The sequence below is a fragment of the Crocuta crocuta genome, unplaced genomic scaffold (genome assembly GCF_008692635.1).
Source record: "Crocuta crocuta isolate KB4526 unplaced genomic scaffold, BGI_CrCroc_1.0 scaffold219, whole genome shotgun sequence".
Lineage (NCBI taxonomy): Eukaryota > Metazoa > Chordata > Mammalia > Carnivora > Hyaenidae > Crocuta > Crocuta crocuta.
The window spans coordinates 5,027,865-5,051,248 of record NW_027551572.1 but is presented as its reverse complement, the minus strand read 5'-3'; the positions used below and the strand labels follow the sequence as shown (position 1 = coordinate 5,051,248).

The window sequence follows — 23,384 nt, the reverse complement described above, 5'->3', positions numbered from 1 at the left end:
CAGCTCTCTTGCATCTAGATTTGGCCATATGACTATGTTCTGGCCAGTGTAATACAAACACAAGTATCTTAGGGTGGTTTCCAGGAACATTTCAAGGGAAATGACATGAAGTAGGAGCCCTTTATTCTTTTCTTTATCCTTTCTTATTGGTTAGATTATAGACAGATGGTTGGACATGGAACTGGGGAGAAGCCGTTCCTTGGGAATGGAGGTCATGCCTTCTAAAACAAGATAGAGGGATCCTTGATGCCTGAGATCTTTATGAAGCAAGCCACAATACTAGACCTGGGATGGTCATGTTTTTGACTTCTACATAAAAAAACAAACTTCTTTTTAAAGCTGCTCCCTCCCCCTCTCCTCTGCACAACTCAACACAGTTCTAATGGATATATTCCTTTAGCTAGTGCTCCGTCACAAATTGGAAAATTATTTTAGTGTTTGCTAGTTGATTTTTCCAAGAGAAAGACCTTTCTACCCTCGTTTAATTTTTTTTAATGTTTTATTTATTTCTGAGAGAGAGATAGCATGAGCAGGGGAGGGTCAGAGAGAGAGGGAGACACAGAATCCGAAGCAGGCTCCAGGCTCTGAGCTAGCTGTTCCAGGCTCTGAGATAGCTGTCAGCAGAGAACCCAACGCGGGGCTCGAACCCACAACCGTGAGATCATGACCTGAGCCGCAGTTGGACGCTTAACTGACTGAGTCATCCAGGTGCCCCTGTAGCCTCATTTTTTAATGCTTGCAGCAGACATGGCTGGCTTCCACAAGACCATTTGTTCCCTTTCCACTGTGTAGAGTCGTGGCTGGGAAGTAGCTGTACAGTCTGGGAATACAGTCAACATTGCATATAGGTGAAACTGTGTGCCACTTATGAACCAAAGCTCTTCAGAAGCACCTGTTCTCACTTCTTCATGCTTTCTTTCCCTGGAAGAGAACTCTAAGGCCTTCCTTAGAGTAATGGGTAGTGGAGTAATTATATGGCCAAATATCATGTTGAATTATAATGTGAAAAAGAAATGAGCATTCTGTGTATTAAACACCTGAAATTAAGAGATTTATCTTTGTCAGCAGTTGGCATTACCCTAATACAAGGTAAATCTGTATATCAGCGTCCCCCTTTCTGCCTATGGGTCGGCTGCCTGTGGTGGACTGTATAACTGTTCAACAAATCTATTTCCCCTCCCTGAAGAAGGATTATACTTTCCCTTCATTTTGATCCCGGGCTTGGCCATGTGACTTGCTTTAGCCAGTGAAATGTGAGTAGAAGTCATCTGCTTAATTTCCATGCAGAAGCCTTTAAGAGCCAAAGCAGGATTCATCACCAGAAAAGAAGAGGTTAGCAGCTGGCCTGCAAACAGTTCTCCTTCTCCTTGGGATACAAACAGGTGGGAGGGAGGATTAAAAGAGAGGAATTAATCTTTGTAAATGTGCTAAGTATACCTCCTGATGACAGAGAACCATCACCTATGGAACGCTTTTAGCAAGAGATTTGTCTAGATTGCTTAAGGTAAACAAAGCTGAATTTTACACATTTCTGTGGCATGGCTGACTGGAAAACTGTCAATCAGCGAGGTAATGATTAGAGTATAGACAGTTGATATTTCATAACTGAAAGTCTCCTTTTTTCCAAGTGAAGCTTTCCTTAAAATTTTAAATCTGAGGGCGCCTGGGGGGCTCAGTCAGTTAAACGTCCGACTTCAGCTCAGGTCATGATCTCACAGTTTGTGGGTTCGAGCCCTGCGTCAGACTCTGTGTTGACAGCCAGCTCAGAGCCTGGAGCCTGTTTCAGATTCTGTGTCTCCCTCTCTCTCTGACCCTCCCCTGCTCATGCGGTCTCTCTCTCTCTCTCAGAAATAAATAAAACATTAAAAAAAATTTAAATCTGAACAAGAACGTGTCCTAATACAGAAAGGGAGAACGGCATTCACACTCCCACATTTCTCCAGGTGTCCTTGGTGTCTTAGGATTGCCTGTATCTTTTGAACTATCAATACATTTTAGTAATGGCTAAGATCTAGGATCCTTGTGAGTCTGATTTGATAATTCAACCTTTTGTATTACCCCAGCCATTTTTTCCCTCTGCTGTAGAGATGAGCAATACTCCAGGATGGGGCTGTACCTAAAACCTGTCCAGAATGGAAGATAGTTTGGAGGGGAACCCCGACTTAGTGTGTCATGGACATGGAGTATGGTCAGGAAATAAACCCATGTTCATCACCCCTCTCTCCACCACATTCTTCTAAGCCATTCATACTGTGGATATTACTTGTTAAGGCAACACAACCTAACCTATACTAACTATCCTGGGGTCAAGAATCTGCTCATGGCCAAGTTTTACGTTGAAATAACATGATTAGATCATCAGGATAGTCCCTTAGAAGGGGATGGGGGCAGGTAGGTAGAGTGATCACGTTTACTGCCTTACTGCCGCTTTATTACTGACTACTGGCACTCTCCAGAGCTCTTTGCAGTAGGATTTAGCAACTGTATTATTTGGGATTCTTTTGATTGTAAATGTCATAAACTCAGTTTAAATGACACTGGCTCATTATATTATACCATACACAGATATGAAAGTGAATTAAAGGTTTGATTATAAGACCTAAAACCATAAAACTCTAGAAAATAAGATAGGCGATAAGCTCTTTGACATAGGTCTTGGCAATGAGTTTTTGGATTTGATATCAAAAGCAAAGGCAACAAAAGCAAAAACAAACAAGTGGGACTGTATCAAACTACAAAGCTTCTGCTCAGCACAGGAAACGATCAATAAAAGGAAAAGGCAACCTACCAAGTGGGAGAAAATATTTGCAAATCATGCATTTAATAAGAAATTAATATACAAAATACATAAACAACTCAACAGCACAACAGCAAAAATATGCAATTGGATTTAAAAATAGGCAGAAGAGGGCACCGGCACCTGGATGGCTCAGTCAGTTAAGCACTCAACTTCTGCTCAAGTCATGATCTCGGGGTCTGTGAGTTTGAGCCCCAAATCCAGCTCTGCGCTAACAATACAGATGCTGCTTGGGATTCTATCTCTCCCTCTCTGCCTCTCCTGCACTCATGCTCACTCTTTCTCTCTCAAAAATAAATGAATAAACGTTTAAAAAAAATAGGCAGAAGATACGAAGAGATGTTTTTCCAAAGAACACATATAGGTGGCCAACAGGTATATGAAAAGATACTCAACATCTTGAATCATGAGGGAACTGCAAACCAAAACCACAATGAGATATCACCTCACACCTGTTACCATGGCTATTATCAAAAAGATAAGAAATAGTAAGTAGTGGCAGCAATGTGGAGGAAAGGGAACCCTAACGCATTGTTGATGCAGCCATTATGAAAACAGTACAGAGTTTCCTGAAAAAAGGAAAAAACTAAAAGTGTAACTACCATAGAACCCAGCAATTCCAACTTTTAGATATTTATATCAAGAAAAACTCTAGGGGCACCTGTGCAGCTCAGTCAGTTAAGCATCTGACTTTGACTCAGGTCATGATCTCACAGTTTGTGGGTTCCAGCCCCTCATCAGGTTCTGTGCTTACAGCTTAGAGCCTGGAGCCTGCTTCGGATTCTGTGTCTCCCTCTCTACCTCTCCCCAGCTCACTCTCTGTCTCTCTCTGTTTCTCAAAAATAAATAAATGTTAAAAAAGAAAAAGAAAAGAAAAACTCTAACTCAAAAAGATATGTGCATTCTCATGTTCACTGCAGTATTATTTACAACAGCCCAGACACAGAAGCAACCTACAACATGGAAGTATCCATCACTGGATGAATGAATGGATAAGGAAAGTATAGTATAGCTTCACAATGGAATTTTATCCAGCCATAAAAAAAGAGGTAATCTTGCCATTTGCAATGACATGGGTGGACCTTGAGGGCATTATGCTAAGTAAAATAAGTCAGACAAAGATAAACACGGTACTTATATGTGAAATGTGAAAAACAAGACCTAAGCTCATAAATACAAAGAACAGATTGGTGGCTGTCAGTGGCACGGGGTGGAGGATGAAAAAAATGGGTAAAGGGATCAAAAGATTCAACCTTCCAGTTATAAAATATATCAGTCTTGGGATGCAAGGTACAGTATAGTGACTATAGTTAATAAAACTGCATAGCATGTTTGAAGACTGCTAAGAGAATCAATCTTAAAAGTTCTGATTACAAAAAAAGTTTAACTATGTAAGGTAATAGATGTTTAATTAGACTTACTGTGGTGGTTACAAATATGTAATATATATAAATATCAAATCATGGAGTACCTCTGAAACTGAAATATAATGTTATATGTTGATTATACCTCAACTTAAAAAAAAATTCAGACTGATTGAAACATTCCTTATACCCAGACTCCTGTGGTCCCCTAAATCTTTTCCAGCCTCAGAATGCAACTATATTGAAAGAAAATACAGAATGGTCAGAGGACAGATAGTCCCTGGCTAGGATGAATCTTAGCACTGTATTTCTTCTAGCTGGTGCCACTGTCTTGAATAATAATAACCTTCTAAATGTCAGACTTCTGTCTTAAGAGTTCCAATCTGCCTCATCATATGCCCCAGATTCCAGACCCCTGGCTTGTTGCTAACCGCCGACAGCTGTAGACCCCGGCTTCTGCCTCTTGGGTTCCAGACTCCTGCCTTAAGTTGGGCAGTTGCTGGGTTCCCTGTGTCTATGCCAGCTCTCAAGGGTCGCTGGTACTCCTAGGCCACTTTCCACCAGCCTCAATCAGCTGCTGCCTCTACCCCAATGGGATGGCAGCCTTTGAGGGACTAAAACACCATTTATATACCTTGAATTTGGGAGGTGAAGCAAAGTACATATGAAGTGTCAAACTGTTATAACCAGATCGCAGTATCCTCAACGACCAGAGACCACCGGGGAGACCGAGTCACGCATGCAAAGGCAAAGGGCTTTATTATGGGCTCGAGCTCGGGCTCCCAGACCTCACCAACGCAGTGGATCCGTGCTGAGAGCCTCAAACAAAGGCAGAGAATAGGGTTTTTATGGGGTTTGTGACGGGGGAGTTACAGAAGTTGTGGCATGGAAACAGTGATCCAATCATAATTATACAATATCATTGACAGCGGGTTTAACCATACACATTGTCTAGAGTATTTGTTACTTTTGGCGAGACCCAATTACAACATTTAGAGTACTTTTAAATTCAACCAATTACAGAGCGAGCCTAGGGTCTTGTTCAGTGCCTAATGGGTTAACTTTAACATTAGGTAACAGTTTTATCTACAGTTGCTGGCCTTTTTTGATTGGGTGCTGCCAAGGTAGTGTGGTGGAGTGATGTGGTGGGCAGTTTCTTTGGCCTTGGGCAGTGTGTAGCTGCCCGTTAGTTCCAGGAAAGCTGAAACTTAGGCCTTCTAGTTTAGAGGGGAAACTTAAAGCCCATTATGGAATCAGTCTGGTTTAGACTTGTGTCCTTACAAAACCTGGGCGGGCCACAATGCCGCGCTGAGTGTGAGCGTGTTGTTTGCCCACTAGGTGGCGTCTACAGAGGCTGAGGAGAAGCTTTCCTGTTGAAATAAAAGCACAAAGGAAGTGTTCTTTTGCTTTTCTCTTTTCCCTTCTATTTATTCCACTCACCACCATCACCACCCCCACTACCTCCGATCCTAAAAGTAACATTCAAACAAAGCACCTTTCTACTTCTTCCTCCCTGGAGGATTCCAGCTTCTCTCAGACTCCCCTGACTGGAGTAAGGCAAGAAGGCTGTTCCTTTATCTTAAGTCTGAAATGGTTGCCAAACTAGTTTAATTGGCCACTGGGTTGTAATTGGAGCCTGCTGAGCACCAGTAACCCTCACCTCATTCCCTTCCTTCCTTTCAGTTGATTTTCTCCAGGGCCCACAACCAAGCTTAGCCAAAGGTTTAATTTTTTTTCTTTCTTTTTCTTCCTTCTCCCTTTCTTTTGTCTCTCTTTTACATTTGTTCCATTTTAAATTTACTTCGGAAGGCAGCATAGTGGCAGAAGAAAATGTCTACTATCACTTTAGCGGGACTTACCTATCCGGACTGCGGGATGCCTGAGTATCAGGGCAGGCAATAAGCACACTGTGATTCAGCCTGTGAATTTGCTCCCACAAAGTAAAAACTGAAGCTATACAGATAAAAAGGACATTGCTCTCTCCTGGTTGGCATTTTGTCTCTGGCTTCTTTATTGCAGCTTATTCTCCGTAACTGGTTTCCCTAGGCCACATGTGTATAGAAGTAAAAACAGGGTCATAACATTACTAGCAAAACCCTGTATCTTTGGGGCTACCCCCATCTTTTATCAGAGGGAACTCCAGGCCTGCTCAAATTCTTTCCAGCTAGTTCGGAAAGCCTCCCCCCACTTCCCGGAGCGGAGGTCGGGGTGCTGTCCCTCAGGTCCCAGGGGGAACTCACCATTTCCTCCAGCCAGACTGGGGTGCCCTCTCCGGGTCTCCTTCCTGCTGCGGCTCTTGCTGCGATGCACCAAAGGCCCATGTAGGGGCTTGCCCAGCCAGCGTAGGCTTGGGATATGCTCTCCCGTACCTGCAGGCCACGTTCACTCCACTACATCGGGAGAGGACGCTGATGCCGCCGCACGTGGAGCCATTTCCTTGACTGGACCCCTTTTGCTCCTTCCTTCCAGTGTTTAAGTGCTTAAGAATCTTGTGGAAGTTCTTTGACTTCATCTGCTCACAAAATGGTTGACCCAGCATCATGCCCTTTCCTTTGGTTTGGTTCTCCAAAGTCATGTGTGGAAATAGTCTTCTCTCCACCGGGCTTCTCCCTTCTAGGAAAGGGTAGGGCAGCTTGCCTACTATCAGGGGAAAGTAAGATCCTTGGTGCTTAATCTGTTAGTGCTGTAAATTCATTGTAAGCGTTTTTGAAAAATCATAATTCACTGGAGTAAAATGTGAAACTGTTTTGTTTGTCTTCCAGTCGCTGGTCCCAAATGTTGAACCTTTTTTTTTTTTTTTCAGTATGCAATGGACCCTTCAGCAACAGCTTATAAGCCATAACTTCCTCATCACTCTTGATTAGTAAATGACAGTCCAGGTTTTTTTTTTAACACTAAAAAGGTCACTCTTAATTGTCTTCTAAAAATAATCACTGTTTACAAGTTGGCATATTTTCTCCCGGAGACTTTATATTACACGGTCATGTATTTTCAGCTAGCTTTCACAAATGAGACACAGGGCAGCTTTAACACCCACACTGAATCCGCAGCAGGCGGCACTACTTCAGCAACCTCTCCAACCTGCTTGTCTACACACCATACACTCGCACCCACATCCAGAGCTGCTCCTCAGAGCAAGACGCCGCGGGGCCGTGCGTGTCCCGAGTTGGCCTGTGGCCTGCCTTCCGTGCCATTCGCGCATGCTCCGTGGCAGCTTCCAGAACCTTTGACGCGGTCTCGCTGGGAGCTCCGTTCCTTGGGAGCAGGACAGGGTCCTCGTGCATACCCACCACTGAGGCCAGGCCTGGTCCCCTCACATTCTTCATGCCCTGATTCCCTCACCTCCCAGTCTTCATAGGCGCATCGGGCAGCCCAGGCGCACCTCTTCATTACGCTTCTCATCTTGCCAGACTGTGCGAGGAGAGACCTGACGTGGGAGGGGCGGGCCGTGAGCCGGGTCACTCCTCTGGGATGCCTCTTCCCACCCCCCCACCCCCGATTTCCGGGCTCCAGCTGCTCTGGGGGTGTTGGGCCCCAAAGCACAGCCCTCACAAAGCCCTTCTGTCCTCTCTGAGGAAGTGGTGGGGTCGCAAGTCTGGTTTGAGGCCACGACTAGCGTTAGAAGGGCCACCTCTGTGTAAGCTGTGAGCAGGGCAAGTGACTTCTTGGTGGTCAGTTCTCTTCAGAATGTAGTCTTACTGCTTTTTGACTCTCTAATTGGATCTAAACACGGATTGGGGGATAAACTGAAAAACTTCACTCAGAAGCCTGCTGCAGAGTGCAAGACCATCCGTCATGCCTCCTCTACACACATGCCTGAGGCCCAGGAGCACAGGCCAAGTCTGAAAGAGCTCGCCCAGCTACGTCCCCCTGCCATTTGGTGTGCCTGTTGTTCCTCCGCTCAGGCCTGCTGGAGTGACCCGAGGAGCATCCTGATGGCCAAGCAGTCCTGGCATTGGAGCAGAAGCTCCTGCTGCCCTGGCAGTGGATAGCACTGTCCTTTTTCACCCCTTTGTCTTCCCTTGAATTTGAAATGTATTTTCAGCTGGGAAAAAATACTCTCAAAAGTTAACCACTTTGAAGCCATCATCGTTAGAGTCTTGGTTCAAACCAAACTTAATCCAGTAATGTGAGATCCAGACATAAGGCGTGGCCCTTTCCCCAAACATCCTCACCTGGGTTTCCCTCTGTTATGTGGCTACAAAGCCATACTAGCGTATGCTGTAAATGGCAGTTCCTAGCGAAACAGCTTCTCTTCTTAGCACCTCCTCTTCAGATTTCTGATAGTAGTTCTTAGGAATAATCAAAGGTCTCTCTCTCTCCAAAAATTCATCTGTTAACAAGACATTCCCGGGTGAATTTAAGAGATTCTGTTCATACAAGATCATTGTTCTTGGACCATTAGCTGTCTCTTTTCCTCAGATGAAGTTTTTGTCAGGAGGTACCTTGGCCCCTAGTCCACATTTAACTCATGGTGGATCCAACCCATAGACGGATCCCCCCAAGATGTCCATGTCCTTATCCCTGAGCTGTGGAATATGTTACCTTACGTGGTAAAAGGGAGTTTGCAGATGTGATTAGATTATGGAGTTTGAGATGAGATTATCCCGGGTTATTTACGTGCACCCAAAGTAATCACAAGCGTCCTTGTATTGGAAAGGAGGCGGGGCAGTCAAAGATAAAGGATGTGAAGCAGGGCCATGAGCCAAGGAATTCAGACAGCCTCTAAAAACTGGAAAAGGCAAGGAAACAGTCTCCCCTAAAGCACCCAGAAGGAATTCAGCTCTACCTCCAGGACTGTAAGAACATAAATTTATGTTGTTTTTAGTTACTAAATTTGTAGTAGTTACAGCAGCAATAGGAAACTAACATAGCCCTTTGGACAAACTCGGCCATTAGCAAAGAATCTTAGGGTGAACATAGTGGAGGCTTTCAAAGGGGGGGGCCCCTCTTCCATCTGTTATGCCAAGGCCGAGATTGCTTAGGCTTCTCACATGTTGCTTTACTCATGGAATCCTTATTGTGTAGGGCTTCATGACCTCACTTCAGGAATCTTCTCAGCCTGTCTAGGGTCAAGTTTCCATCCCTACGGTCCAGGGGATGGAATGTCCTGATATGCCATACCTAAGTCAGGCGATCTCTGGAATCAGGGAATGGGCTCATCCCTTCAAATTACACTGGGCAAGAATGAAGAAAGAATATTCTGTCAAAGGAAAATTAGAGTGATGGGATCAGAATAAAAAAATAGAGGCCAGGCAAACATAAAGCACAGATGTTGATTATGGAGGCTGAGGAAATCAGGAGAAGTTTTGAAAGTGGTTTTATTGGAATATTAAAGGAAACTTGTATTATAAAAAAGTACATTCCCCAGCTCAAAATATAGTGAGATTTCTTTTATTAAGTTGCTTTGCATCATTTGGTCAGATTAAAGGATTTTAAGATTCTTGCAGGTAAATTTGATGCTTGTATCTGATTTCCTTTATCTGTAAGAGATAATAGAATCCCCATAATGCCCAGGAGCAGGGCCCCTTGATGTGACTGAAGCATTTCCTGTCTAACAAACTCTGCCTTATCTAATAGTTACCCCTTCCATCTTCAAGCAGCAAATCGCTTGGATTATGTGCTTTCAAGCCAGCCTTACAAATGATTCCCAGGAAGTAAAGTTAGAGAGCCCATTCTCAGAGAGGGGCTATTAAAGGGCTTCAATAAAGAAAAGTTCAAACGCATGCAGATCAAGGAAAAAGAAAATTACCCAAATGGAAGGTCTGAGATGTACAAGGTATTATGCATAAATAGAGTGGCAAATATGTGGGTATAACTAAGCAAAAATGTATCAAATAAAACTATTAATAATATACAGACTGTACTGTTAAAAAAGAAAGACCTAAAATACTAGGTAACAATGGCATATATATCGGGAGGAGGATGATCAGAGTACAAGTATTCTAATGCTCTTATATGATTTTTGAGGACTAAAATTAACTTGGCAAATGGTAAAGTATTGAAATGGTAAGTAAAGTATCTGTGCTCATATGTTCAGGGTAAGCAACAAAAAACCACAGAAACTGTAACTTACGTGCAATTCTAATCTCATAAGTTAAAACCGAAGAACAGAAACAAAAGACAAACCTCAATTACTTAAAATCTTTTACAAGAAAGGAGAAAAGAACACAAAAAAAGGGTAGAACAAATAGCACAAAATAACATAGTAGATAATCCAAATATACCAGTAATCACAGTAAATGAAAACCTTTAGTTAAATGACAAAGATGGAAAAGGTAATAAAATTTAGCTATTTATATGAGACACACCTAAAACATAAGGATACATAAATATTATAATTCAAAGAGGAAAAAATATATATTAAGCAAAGACTAAACAAATGTAGCATAGCTATATTAATATCAAACAAAATAGAAAAGAAGGCAAAAATGTGAGTCACTGCACAATGATAAAGTTTAAATCACCAGAAAAATATGACAATTATAAACTTGTTTATGCCCAATAACAGGGCAAAAATTAAACTACCTGGGAAAATCGACAAAGCTACCACACTTAGATATTTCTGAAAGAAAAGAAGAAATGCTCAAAATGAACAATGTTAGCATAGAACTTAAGAAGTTAGAAAAAGTTACAGTAAATAAGACTTTAAAAAAGAAGTAAAAGGGGCGCCTGGGTGGCTCAGTCGGTCTGACTTCAGCTCAGGTCATGATCTCATGATTTGTGGGTTCGACCCTCTGTCGGGCTCTCACTGACACCTCAGAGCCTGGAGCCTGCTTCACATTCTGTTGTCTCCCTCACTCTCTGCCCCTCCCCTGCTCACATGCTGTCTCTCTCTGCCTCTCAAAAAAATGATAAAAAAATTACAAGAAAGGAAATCATAACATAGAAGCAGAAATTAATGAGGTAAAAGCAAGCATACAACTGAGAGTATTGACCAAGACATTTTCTAAAGAGCTTAATGAAACTGACAACCCTCTGTTGAGATTAATCAATAAGAAAAGAAGACATAAATTACCATTATAAGGAAAATAGTGAAGACATAACTGCAGATGCAACAGATTAAAGAAATAAGACATTCTTTTGGACACCTATGCCAATAAATCTGGAAATTTAAAAATATCTAAAACTTTCTGGAAAATGTAACTTACAAAAACTGACTCAAAAAGACCTGGAGTTCAGGGGTGCCTGGGTGGCTCAGCCGATTAAGCGTCTGACTCCTGATTTCGGCTCAGGTCTTGATCTCAGGGTCATGAGTTCAAGCCCCTTGATGGGCTTCACATGGAGACTACTTTAAAAAAAAAAAAAAAGGCACGGAGGTCATTTCCAGGCTGTATGGGCCGGAGTGGCCAACTGCCTCCAGAGCAACATGCCCAAATTCTATTGTGACTGCTGCAACACACACCTCACCCATGACTGTCCATCTGTGAGGAAGACACAGTGCAGCGACAGGAAACATAAAGAGAATGTGGAAGACTCCTCTCAGAAATGTATGGAAGAGCAGGCTCAGACACTGATTGACGAAACAACCACTGCATTTCAACAAGATACTTCTTGGGGCACCTGGGTGGCTCAGTCGGTTAAGCGTCCGACTTCAGCTCAGGTCATGATCTCACGGTTCATGGGTTTGAGCCCCGTGGCGGGCTCTGTGCTGACAGCTAGCTCAGAGCCTGGAGCCTGCTTCGGATTCTGTGTCTCCCTCTCTCTCTGACTCTCCCCTACTCATACTGCACCCCTCTCTATCTCTCTCAGAAATAAATTAAAAAGAAAAAACACCAAGATACTTCTTACTCCATTCTCTGCTCTTCCTCCTTCTGTGGGGGGCAATGAACTCAGCTCCCCCCCTAGTTTCTGGGGTCCTCCTCACCCTGGTATGATCTAGTACCCCATATGGGGGGGTCCTCCCATGATGCCAATCATGGGCCTCCTCCGGGGAAGATGCCAGTGGGACCTGCTCCCGGAATGAGGCCGCCTATGGGAAGCCATGTGCCAATGACACTTGAGGGGGACCCCAGTGACAATAAACATTTAGAGGGGTCAGGGAGAGAGAGGAAAGGGCAGAGCGAGCAGGAGAGAGGCCAAGCAGCTTCCACAAGTGTGGAGCCTTACATGGGGCTTGATTCCATGCCCTGGAGATCATGACCTGAACCAAAATCAAGAGTCAGAGGATTAACCGACTGAGCCACCTACGCCCCCACGGCTGGAGCCTCTTTGTATCCATTTTATATAACTTGTTTTACTTCCCCAGGACACCATGGTGCTGGGAATCTGGGTGTGTGTTTGTTTTAATGTTTGTTTTTTTTGTTTTTTGTGGTTTTTTGGAAAGAGAGCAAGCGAGCACACATACATGAGCAGGGGAGGGGCAGAGAGAGAGAGAGGGAAACAGAGAATCCCAAGTAAGCTCCGTGTTGTCAGCGGGGAGCCTGATATGGGGCTGGAACCCACACACCCTGAGATCATGACCTGAGCCGAAATCAGGAGTCAGAGGCCCAACTCACTGAGCCACCCAGGCGCCCCCTGGTTGTTTTTTTTTTTTTTTTAACAACACGACAGGGAAAACTCGTTCCCCCTTCCTATCAAAGAGGAAATGATTTTGGCAGGGAAATAGTGGACCAAAAAAAAAAAAAGAGCAATTTTCATTTGTACTGTGAAATGTGAAAATAAAATTGTCAACAGTTTCAGTTAAAAAAAAAAGACATGGAAAACGAATTGTGAGTAATGCCACATTAATTAAACATTTATTTATTACAGAAACTCTTAGCGAAATGTGAATAAAAAGAAACGTCTTTAGCCCAGTAAAGGGCATCTATGAAAAAACCTAAAAGAAACAAAACTGAATGGTGACTGGTGAAAGCATTCCCTCTAATATCAGAATTAAGACAAGACTACCCGCTGCCAACCCTTCCTTTCTGCTTTGTACTGCATATCCTGGCCAGTGCAACCTATTAAGGAAAGGGGGTGGGGAAGGGATAAGGATCACAAAGGAATGAACGAAGCTGTCATTATCTATAGATGGTATATTTCTCATTTAGAAAACACTAAAGAACCAAAGTTATTTGAGCTTTAGCAAGCTTTCTGGATACAAAATCATTACTCCAAAGACAATTACCTTTTCATACAGCAGCAACAATCAGTTAGAAAATGTAATTTTTTAAAAATGGCATTTTGGGGTGAAACAGATTAAGGGGGTTAAGAATATACTTATCATTATGAGCACTGAGTAACATGGAATTGTTGAATCACATATTGTACACCTGAAACTAATATAATACTGTATGTTACTAATACTTCAACCAAGAAAGATGTAAACTTCAACCATTGTAAAACTTCATTGAAAGACATTGAAGATGACCTGGTTAAATGGAGGTATGTACTGTGCTTATGGTTACTATATTCAACATTGAAAATATGCTGATATTATTCAGGCTGATCCACAGATTCAATAAAATTCCAATAGGTTTTTTGGGGAACTTGATGAACTGATTCTAAAATTATATGGAAATTTATATGTAAGAGTAAAGGGGTAGTAATAGCTCTCACTCTTGAAGAAGAACCAAATACTAACTAACTAACTAAATAAATAAATAAATTCAAGACCAATTAAAGACTTAAATGAGAAAGAAATAAAACTTAGAAGCCAATGAATATACGAAAATATCTTTAGGACTTTAGGTTAGGGAAGAATTTCTCAAGACACAAAAAAATGCAGAAAGTGTAAAGTTAAATACTGATGATCACCAAAGATTTGTTCCCAAGAATACATTTGGCTTAAGTAAATTTATGACAAATTCTTTCAATTAAAAAAAAAGATAAATACTGATGAATTCTACTACATTAAATTTAAGAACTTATGCTTTTCAAAAAAGACCACTAATCAGATGAAAAGGCAAGCTCCAAATTAGGAGAAGCTATTTGCCAAACATATAATCAAAAAGAATTAGTGCTTGGAATGTATAAGGAACTTCTAACTATCATAAGAAAAAGACAAACATCTCAATTAAAAATTGGACAAAGGGCATGATTTAGGCATTTCATAGAAGAGAGAACACAAATAATTCATAAAAATGTGAGTAGGTACATCATTTTTAGTCAGGATAAGACAGATTAAAACCACAATGAGATACTATTTCATACTCACTAGCTGGCAAAAATGTTAAGGCGCGTAATGGCGAGGTTATGGAACAATGTGCACTTCTGGTTGATGCACAGCTTGGTGCGACCGCTCTGCTTTACTCAGTAAGGTTCAGCATGTGACCCAGCAATTTCACTTCAGGTACAATCCTCAGAATTTTTTTTTACATGTGCACCAGTCAACAAATACAAGAATGCTCATAGCAACATTGGCCCTAAAGGCAGGGAACTGGGAAAAATTCACATATCCACCCCTGATAAAATGGATAAATGAACTGAAGTATATTCATACAATAAAATAGTCATAAAATGGATGAATCCCAGCTGGAATCATCATCAAAGGTAAATCTCAACAACATGAAGCTACCATGTAAGGCTGTGTTTGCAGGCTGTGGTCATAGGTTCAGTAGGCACAGGAATTTATTCCCTGCTCTACATGCCATGATGTACACACTAGCATAGGAATGACTGTCCTGAAGGGAGGGGTGCTTTTTCAATTTCTTTAACTGTACAAAGACCCTCTATAGGGTAGTTCTGGTCCTATAAAATCATAATTTTGAACAGAAAGACAAATCATAAAATTGCATATATTCTGTATTATTCTATTTCTATAAAGTGCAAGACCACATAAAACTAAACAATAGTGATTCATACATGGGGTAAAACTATACATAAAAACAGAGGGATTAACACAAAATTCAGAATAGTGATTATTTCTGGGGCGCGTGGGTGACTCAGTTGGTTAAGCATCTGACTTCTGCTCAGGTCATGATCTCATTGCTTGTGAGTTTGAGCCCCATGTTGGCTATGTGCTGGCAGCTCAGAGCCTGGAGCCTGCTTCAGATTCTGTCTCTGTCTCTCTGCCCCTCCCCTGCTTGCTGTCTCTCTCAAATATAAAATTAAAAAAAAATTTTTTTAAATAGTGATTATTTCTTGGGAAAGAGGAAGCATCCCGTTAAGAAGGGCTCATGATGGGTTGGACAGCTCTAAGGTATTGATAATGTTCTATTTCTTTGATTGAGAAGTGGGTACTCAAGTGTTCTGTTATTTTTTATCCTTTACTTGCTTTTTAAAAAAAAAAAAGTAAAAAAAACCCATAAAAACCATCCTTATATATTCCAAATACTGATTTTTTAAAAATTTATCTTGAAAGGGAGAGAAAGAGACAGAGTGCATGCATATGCGGATCAGGGTGGAGAGAGAGAGAGAGAGAGAGAGAGAGAGAGAGAGAGAATCCCAAGTAGATTCCCTGCTCAGGGCACAGCCTGAAGTGGAGCTCGTCCCCACAAACCAGGAGATCATGACCTGAGCCAAAATTAAGAGTTGGACACTCAGCAGACTGAGCTACCCAGGTGCCCCCCACATACTGATTATAAATAAAAGGGACACTACCCAAGAGTACTGCCTGAGGAGAAGTGCTCCCAACAAATGGTTTAGACAGGGTAGGTTGTCAAGTGGCCCAGGGCTGAGCCTGAGTCCTAAGTAGTCTCAGGTGGAAAGGCCTTGACTGCCTCATGTGTGATGAGGTAGGAGACCTCAGTGGGATGCATCAAAAGTGCTTCATAAAAAAGCAAATGAAAACCATAGCAAGACACCACTATTAGCTCAAAAACGTATGTCGATATAAAAACTTGTACACAAATGTTCACAATAGTATTGTTTATAATGACCAAAATGGTGGAAACAACCCTACTGTCCATTAATTGATGAGTGGATAAATAAAATGGAGAATAGGGGAAACTGGGTGGCTCAGGCGCTCAGGTCATGATCTCACAGTTTGAGAGTTCAAGCCCTGCATCAGGCTCTGTGATGATGTTGCAGAGCCTGCTTGGGATTCTCTCTCTCCCTGTCTTTCTGCCCCTCCCCGATTTGTGTGCATGCTCTCTCTCTCTCAAAATACACAAATAAACTTAAAAAACATGTAGTATATCTCTACATGGAATACCACTCAGCAATAAAGGGAATGAGGTAGTGATAAATGCTATAGCATGGATGAACCTTGAAAACATGCTAAGTCAAAGAAGCCAGTCACAAAAGACCACCTTTGTGTTATTTCATTTATATGAAGTATCTAGAAAAGGCAAATCTGTAGACAGAAAGTAGATTAGTGGTTTCCAGGGGCTAGAGGGAGCATTTGTATGGGAATGAGGAGTGACTGCTAATGGGTATAAGGCTTCTTTTTGGGATGATAGAAATGCTCTAAAATTGATTGTGATAATGGATATACAGCTCTGGAAATAACTACAAGCCAGGGAATTATCACTTTAAATGGGTGAAATATATGGTTATGTAAATTATATCTCAATAAAACCATAACCAAAAAAAAGAAAGACTAAAAATTTTTAAAAATTTATAAGATCAGCGAAAATACAGAGCAATTGGAAAATCAGTACATTGCTGGTGAGAATGCAAAACGGTACAGCCGCTTTGGAAAATAGTATAGCAGTTTCTTGTAAAGTTAAATGCACTCTTACCATATGATCTAGCAATTCTCTATCTAGGTATTTACCCAAGTTAAACGAAAACCTATGTTCACACACAAGTCTGCCTACTAACATTTATAGCTGACTTTATTTTAATTGCCCAAAAGTGCAAACAAGTCAAATTTCCCTCTGTGAGGAAACAGATAAACACACCGGCACCCCCATACAAATGGAAGAGGATGCAGTAATAAAAGGAACTAACAACTGATACAGACAAAACAGGGACAGATTCAAATGCATTGTGTTAAGTGAAAGAAACCAGACTCAAAAGGCTACATATTATGTGATTCCATTTACATGATGGGAAAGGCAAAACTCTAGGGACAGAAAACAAACCAGAAGTTGCCAGGAATTAGGGATTGGGAGAGGTTTTGCATACAAAGGGACATGGGGAAATTTATTGTGGTGGTAGTTATGTGACTGAATGGGTTTGTCAGAACTCGCAGAACACTATACACAGTACACTGTAAAGAATGAATTTTATTGTATCTTTGACTTTAATTTTTTAAAAAGTCGCCATTCCACCCCCTCCCCACCCCATGGTCCCATGAGAAATAAACTCTCATAGACCAGAGGCCCTGATGCTAGATGAGAATTTACTAGCTACCTAAAATTGTGCCTGTTACTTTAACCCCTCTGCCCCTAGGGGAAATGCAGTAACTAGGGAGCAGACAAGAACTGAAAGAGTAAAAAGGGAAGTTGACCTTATCTGAACGCCAGTCCCTCTCCCCCTGCTGCTATAGGATTGCTGCCTAAAACACTGCCAGATGGAGGGAGGGTCTCTGTTGTATAAAAATTTGAAATCTTATTAACATTGAGCTGAATGTTTGGTTCCTAAAATGAAAAATGAAACTGTTCTTACAACTGAGAGGCCAGGAAAGCTATGGGATTGACCTGAATTCAAATAGGGGCATGGAAAGAATGCCACAGAAATGATTTGAAGGAATAGTGGCAGATAGAATAAAGTGATTTTATGATCAACTCCCTGTGGGACTCTGTTTACTACACCAGTTACATGTGGAGTCAGTATGCTCATTATAAAGCATCTCATCTAACTCCTGCGTGTACTGAATAGAGAACTCCTTGTATTCCAAATGAGTAGAATAGTAATATTTTTTTAAAATTTTTAATGTTTTATTTATTTCTGAGAGAGAGAGAGAGACAGCATGAGCAAGGGAGGGTCAGAGAGAGAGGGAGACACAGAATCTGAAACAGGCTCCAGGCTCTGAGCTAGCTGTCAGCACAGAGCCTGACACAGGGCTCAAACCCACGAACCATGAGAGCATGACCTGAGCCGAAGTCGGACGCTTAACTGACTGAGCCACCCAGGCACCCCATGAGTGGAATAGTATTATTATAGCTAAATAGAATGTCATAGAAAACTGGCCTTATTTCCTAATGATCCAGCACTAAAACGTTATTTCCTGAGAAAGTGAATTGGTCCCACCATTTAAGGCTGAGCAGCAGCGAGGCATGATTCTGGGATCTTAGAGATATTCAGATTCCACAGATGCCAAATGCTGTAAGACCCCTACTAGAGGGGAACTTCATCTGCCATGCACTCTACTGTAACCCCAGTACCTAGGAGGGTGGCTGGGTCAGAGGAAGAAAGCATGTGGGGAATGACTGCATGAACGGGAACGCCAAGATGCAAAGAGGAAGAGGAGAAACAGGGATGGCTTTTCTTTCTCTAGGCTTGAATTGCAAATTTTATTTAATTACAGTCATAATGATTGTACAGATCAGGGGGTCGGGCACCTATGACAGTGGGTTGAGTCCCAGTACCCTTAAGAAGGTCACTGACTGTCACCTAAAGTCAGCTGGTGGAAAGGGGATGGGCTGTGGTGATCCGTAACCATCACGAGAAAGCTCTGTATAGCAACACAAACTAGGAGAAAATTTTGTTCAAATTCTCCATGGAGAATATGTTTATTTATTTATATTCTTCTTGTATACTCTAAAACGCACAGTGTGAATTTCCTTTCCTCAAAAACAGTTGTGAGCCTGGTCAGTTTATCGGAGCTCTTCAGAAGGTCTTCGGAAACGTTGCCTTAGGTTTGAGCTAAGCAAGTCACAGAGATTGGTCATGAACTACTACAAAATTACAGGAGATCTAGTTATAATCCAACAGTTACTAGAAAAGCATTGAGAACACCAGACATACAGCCAGACAGAGAGAGTAATAGAAGAGCAGATGCTATTTAAGTAATGGGATTTCCATATAGATGACTATGTACAGTATCAGAATTTCTCTTACAGACAGTAAACTTATGCTTCAATCATTATTTTAAGGGCACTCTAATATAAATACAAGTCTCACTAATTTTAATCTTTTTTCTTTGGCTCACAAATGCACGAAAATACCATAAACAGTTTTCTGAACTTACTGCATCAATATATAAATAAGATACATTACAAATGGGAAGAAAATACAAGACGCCTCTTTAACATGGTAAATCTCTGAATATAAATAAGCAATTATTTCATTTACCTACAATTTAAACAGTCATTGAAATCATTACATGTGTTCTTCCCCCATCCCCCCCAAAGATCAGACAACATAAATATACACAATCTACACAAATTAGTCTCTAAAAATACAGCAACAGACACCTGTAACAATGACTCTGCTACAACTTTCCCCTAACAGCATACTAATGGGGAGGGTGTGACTCTTGTCATCTAGTGGTACTTCATCTCATCCGTCATCACTTCAGGTAGGAGAAACACTGACGACAAGGTCAACTCTTACCAACAGTGTGTCCCTTGGTCCCTACTACACAACATCTTGAAAAACGTCTTTCCTGGGGTTGTTGGGCAAGCAGGTTTGCAGCATGTTTGGCCCCTCAGTAGCTGCTGAAGGTAAAATTAATTCTCTTGGAGGGGGACACATGCTGTGATCTATCACCAAGCCACACTCACTATACATACATATACATATACAGAGAGAGGTATATATAACTGTACATATATACTGTGTTCCTAATGTGCAACTTTTTAAAAAGAACATTATTTCCTACGAACTAGAACAAGCTTAAGTAATGTTTAAACAGTAATCTTCAAGATATTATATTTTCCCTCAGTAAAATAGCCTATGTGTTTCGGCAATTTATAGAGGTTATTCTAGAGTGCCAGAAGGAAAGGGGATTCCCATAAACTCATGTTCTATGGAGGGCAATCACAGATCCTGGCCCAGTCTTTCTATCTCCTCGATGAGGAAGTCAATATCAGACTGTGTAGCAGCTGGGTTCGAGATGACCATCCGGAAAAAGTTGGCCTTGTCCCCCTGGGGCTGGTAGCCAACCATGGTCGTGCCAGACTCCATCATCAGGGCTTTGATTTTGGGGGCCACCTTGTGATGGAAAACACAAAGCAAAACTAAAGACCAATATTGACACAACTACCTTTTTAGCAATGTAAGCCATTTGCTAGTTGAAAAAAAGAGCAATTTGTGTTTTACTATTTGTATTTATACTGGTGTAAAGGCAAATATTTTATATCCCAATTTCTTCAGTGGCTAATATCCAATGACTAAGTCTACCTTATCGTAAATAGGGTACCTCAGAAACTACTGTGTGACTGAATTTTGAAAGTCAGTCATAGAACAATGATAAAATAAAAAACAAAGACAAAAAGCTCTCATGGGCTGCAACACAAATTAAGGCTTCTGAATAATCCAGAGCCTGGCACATAGACTACGCTCAATGAATATTTGTTAGACGAATGAAATATTATATAAATTAAGTATTAATACCAACAACTACAAATAATAAACGGGATATAGAAATCCACAACTAGAATGAAGCAGCATTAGAGTGGACTTGAACTTAGTAAAAGACATGTTAATAGACACAGTTTAATACAGAAGTTCCTAGGAATATGCATAGCTTTTGATTGCCCTGTATGCCGCAACACTAACCTAAGACAGGGGTGTGTCCTTTAGAGGTTCTGGCTGTATCTGAATCAGAGCAAGGGGACAGTCCAAAACCAAAAAGAATATAACAAGATGGCTCCCTACTACCCCAAGTCTTTATTGTTTATATCTCCCCCATTAGAAGGACACATTACAGTGTTCTGACCAGCCAGAGAAATTGCAGAGGGTTAGATGAGACAAGGAGAGAGTCCATACCCTGTGTAGTTTTTCCCGTCGTTCAGGGCTATCTGGAATGCCCCTGAGGCTTTGTGGAATATACCAGAAACAGACATTTGTATGCTCAGGCTGCAGAAATTTTCACAAACAAAACAGAAAATTATGAGAACTTTCAGGAAAGCTGTTCCCAAACCCTTATGTACCCTTGGTGGAAGGTTCTCAGATCAAAAAAAAAATTTTTTTTTCTTTTGAAAGGGCTTCAAGTCCATCTTGAAGGCAATGTTACTTCTATACTAGAGAGAACAATGCCTAGTTTATCTAGTCATCTGGCAAGAGAGTGGTTTCCCATAACCAATTTTCTAGATGACTATAGTTACCACCTTTAAACATTGAACTATTAAAAACTCATTATATTTGGGTCGTTTTTAAAAAGTATTATTTATCTTGCCATTTTGTAGTGCCTTATATATAGAAGATGCTGGGCACACTTTATTTTATTTTGATACTGATTATTTTGTGAGTTTTATTATATTAATTCTGAATCTTTTCTTGATTACTCAGGATTATCATAATGAATATTAATACTGGTTCTAAACCATAAGACAGACCTCACTGAGATGCCTAGAACTGTTTAGGGTCCCTGTTCTACAAACTCCTAACCTTTTAGAGTTCTTCTGTATTCTTGATGTAATTTTTCAATTTCCTTCCTAAGCTGCTGTTTGCTATCACTGTGCCTTCCTCTAACTGGCTTGAGACATCATATTTGTCTCTAATCTGCTAGTAGAATGTTTAAAATAGTGTAAATGATCTGAGTGCAGTCCCATAGGTGAAATGCATGAGCACTGTATCAGTAAGTTGAACTGCTCAGGGCTTTTTCTTCCTCGTCTGGTGACTCTCCAGTGTGTTCCTAATAGCTTAGGCTGCCAGACGAATAGACTAAGTTGAATGGAGGTGGTGTTATATTATACTGGGTTATGAGTGGATTTTCTTTTCTTGAATATTGGCTCCTATTCCAACTTTCTTTATCCAGCTGAGAGCTCCATTAGGGCAGAGTATCTGTTTTGGTCACTACTATATGACCCAGTTCACAGCATAGGGCCTGGCACAAAGCAAGGATTCAGTCAATACTGGTATGACAAGTACCTTATTATGTATAATGTGGATATGAACTCAGGGAAGAAACAATTTTATCTTGCTCTCCTCATAATGAATCTATGTAAAGTAGAACTTCATTTTAGAACCAGTCTTGAAAGACAAAGATATACCTATCCTATAAGCTTCTTGGAACTGAGAAATACTTATCATGGAAGTTTAACACAATGATTGATAATACACACCCAGGAAAGAGAAAGGATTCAAACATGCCAAGGAAACACTTCTTGTCTGCAAAGGACTGGTCAAGAGCTGGACCATTTTAGAAAAGGCAAAGGGCCAAAGTCATCCCAAAGCTATCAAAAGAAAAGTTCATAGACACAGAGGGGATTAAATGAAGAGTGCATAAAGATAAAAGTTCAGAAGCAGCCTCTGGCAATGTGGGAAAATATGGCTGCAGGAGCACCCCTCATTAGATTTTCTGGAAATGCTATGCAACTAGTCCACGATGACAACTTACCTCACCATCGAAAACCATCTCAAATTCTTCTCTGTTTTTAATCTTGGCATAGAGGTATTCAGCCAGCTCCAAGCATTTGTTGATCTGATTTTCAAATCCCACTGTGCCCTGGTTTAGAAAGAGAAAAGTCATGTTTGTTGGTGATGGGTTTGATTTTCCTGTGACGGGCATTTGAGAAAGCTATGCTGACCTTATCTATTGGAAATACACACAAGTATTCTTGGAGATGGTTAAAACGAACTACCTAATTAAATGAATATACAGTTTCTTCACAGCACTGCACACAATAATATGAACTGTGTCTACTCTCTTTTGAAGGCACTCTAGTCTCTGGGCAGTTATTCTCAATAGGGCTTTTAGCTTCCTTTTAGTTACTCACAGCCTGAACCTGAAGCCTATTGCTAGTTTGTCTTGGGATAGTGGTACTCAAAGTGTTACCTATGGATTGAGGCCAGTCCACAAACTGTAACTGGTGCATGATAATGTAAGAACAGAAATTTAAGGGTGCCTGGGTGGCTCATCTGTCTCTTGATTTCAGTTGAGGTCATGATCTCACAGTTCATGAGATACAGCCCTGCTTCCCAGGCTTTGTGCTGACAACATGGAGCCTGCTTGGGATTCTCTCTCTCTCTCTCTCTCTCTCTCTGTATGTCTCTCTCTTTCAAAATAAACAAACTTAAAAAAAGAAATTGAAAGTAAGCAGTAAGAAATCTTAATAGCATTTTGACAGAGTAATTTTATATCTATTGAATCTAGTTTTAAAAATTGATGTTTAAATTTTTATATACTTTTTGATTTCATTTTTCTAGTAACTCATCTTTACTGTATTGGTCCATGATAGGTTAAAAAAAACCCAAACTGGTTCTTTACCACAGATAGTCTGAGAATTACTACTTTAGAACCCACC

The 23,384-nt window shown here is 41.0% G+C and overlaps 1 protein-coding gene across 1 annotated transcript in view; it reads right to left on the bottom strand.

Moving 5' to 3' along the window:
- Positions 1 to 18,674: 18,674 nt before the first annotated feature.
- Positions 18,675 to 23,384, bottom strand: part of GAD1 (glutamate decarboxylase 1) — a 38,194-nt gene continuing 33,484 nt past the window's right edge. Inside the window, exons 14-16 of the mRNA XM_077751107.1 lie at positions 22,478 to 22,585; positions 20,905 to 20,994; positions 18,675 to 20,127 (exon numbers count right to left, since the gene is read on the bottom strand). Of these exons, the coding sequence (XP_077607233.1) occupies positions 19,954 to 20,127; positions 20,905 to 20,994; positions 22,478 to 22,585 (372 nt within the window). The 3' untranslated portion in view covers positions 18,675 to 19,953. The remainder of the gene's footprint in view (positions 20,128 to 20,904; positions 20,995 to 22,477; positions 22,586 to 23,384) is intronic.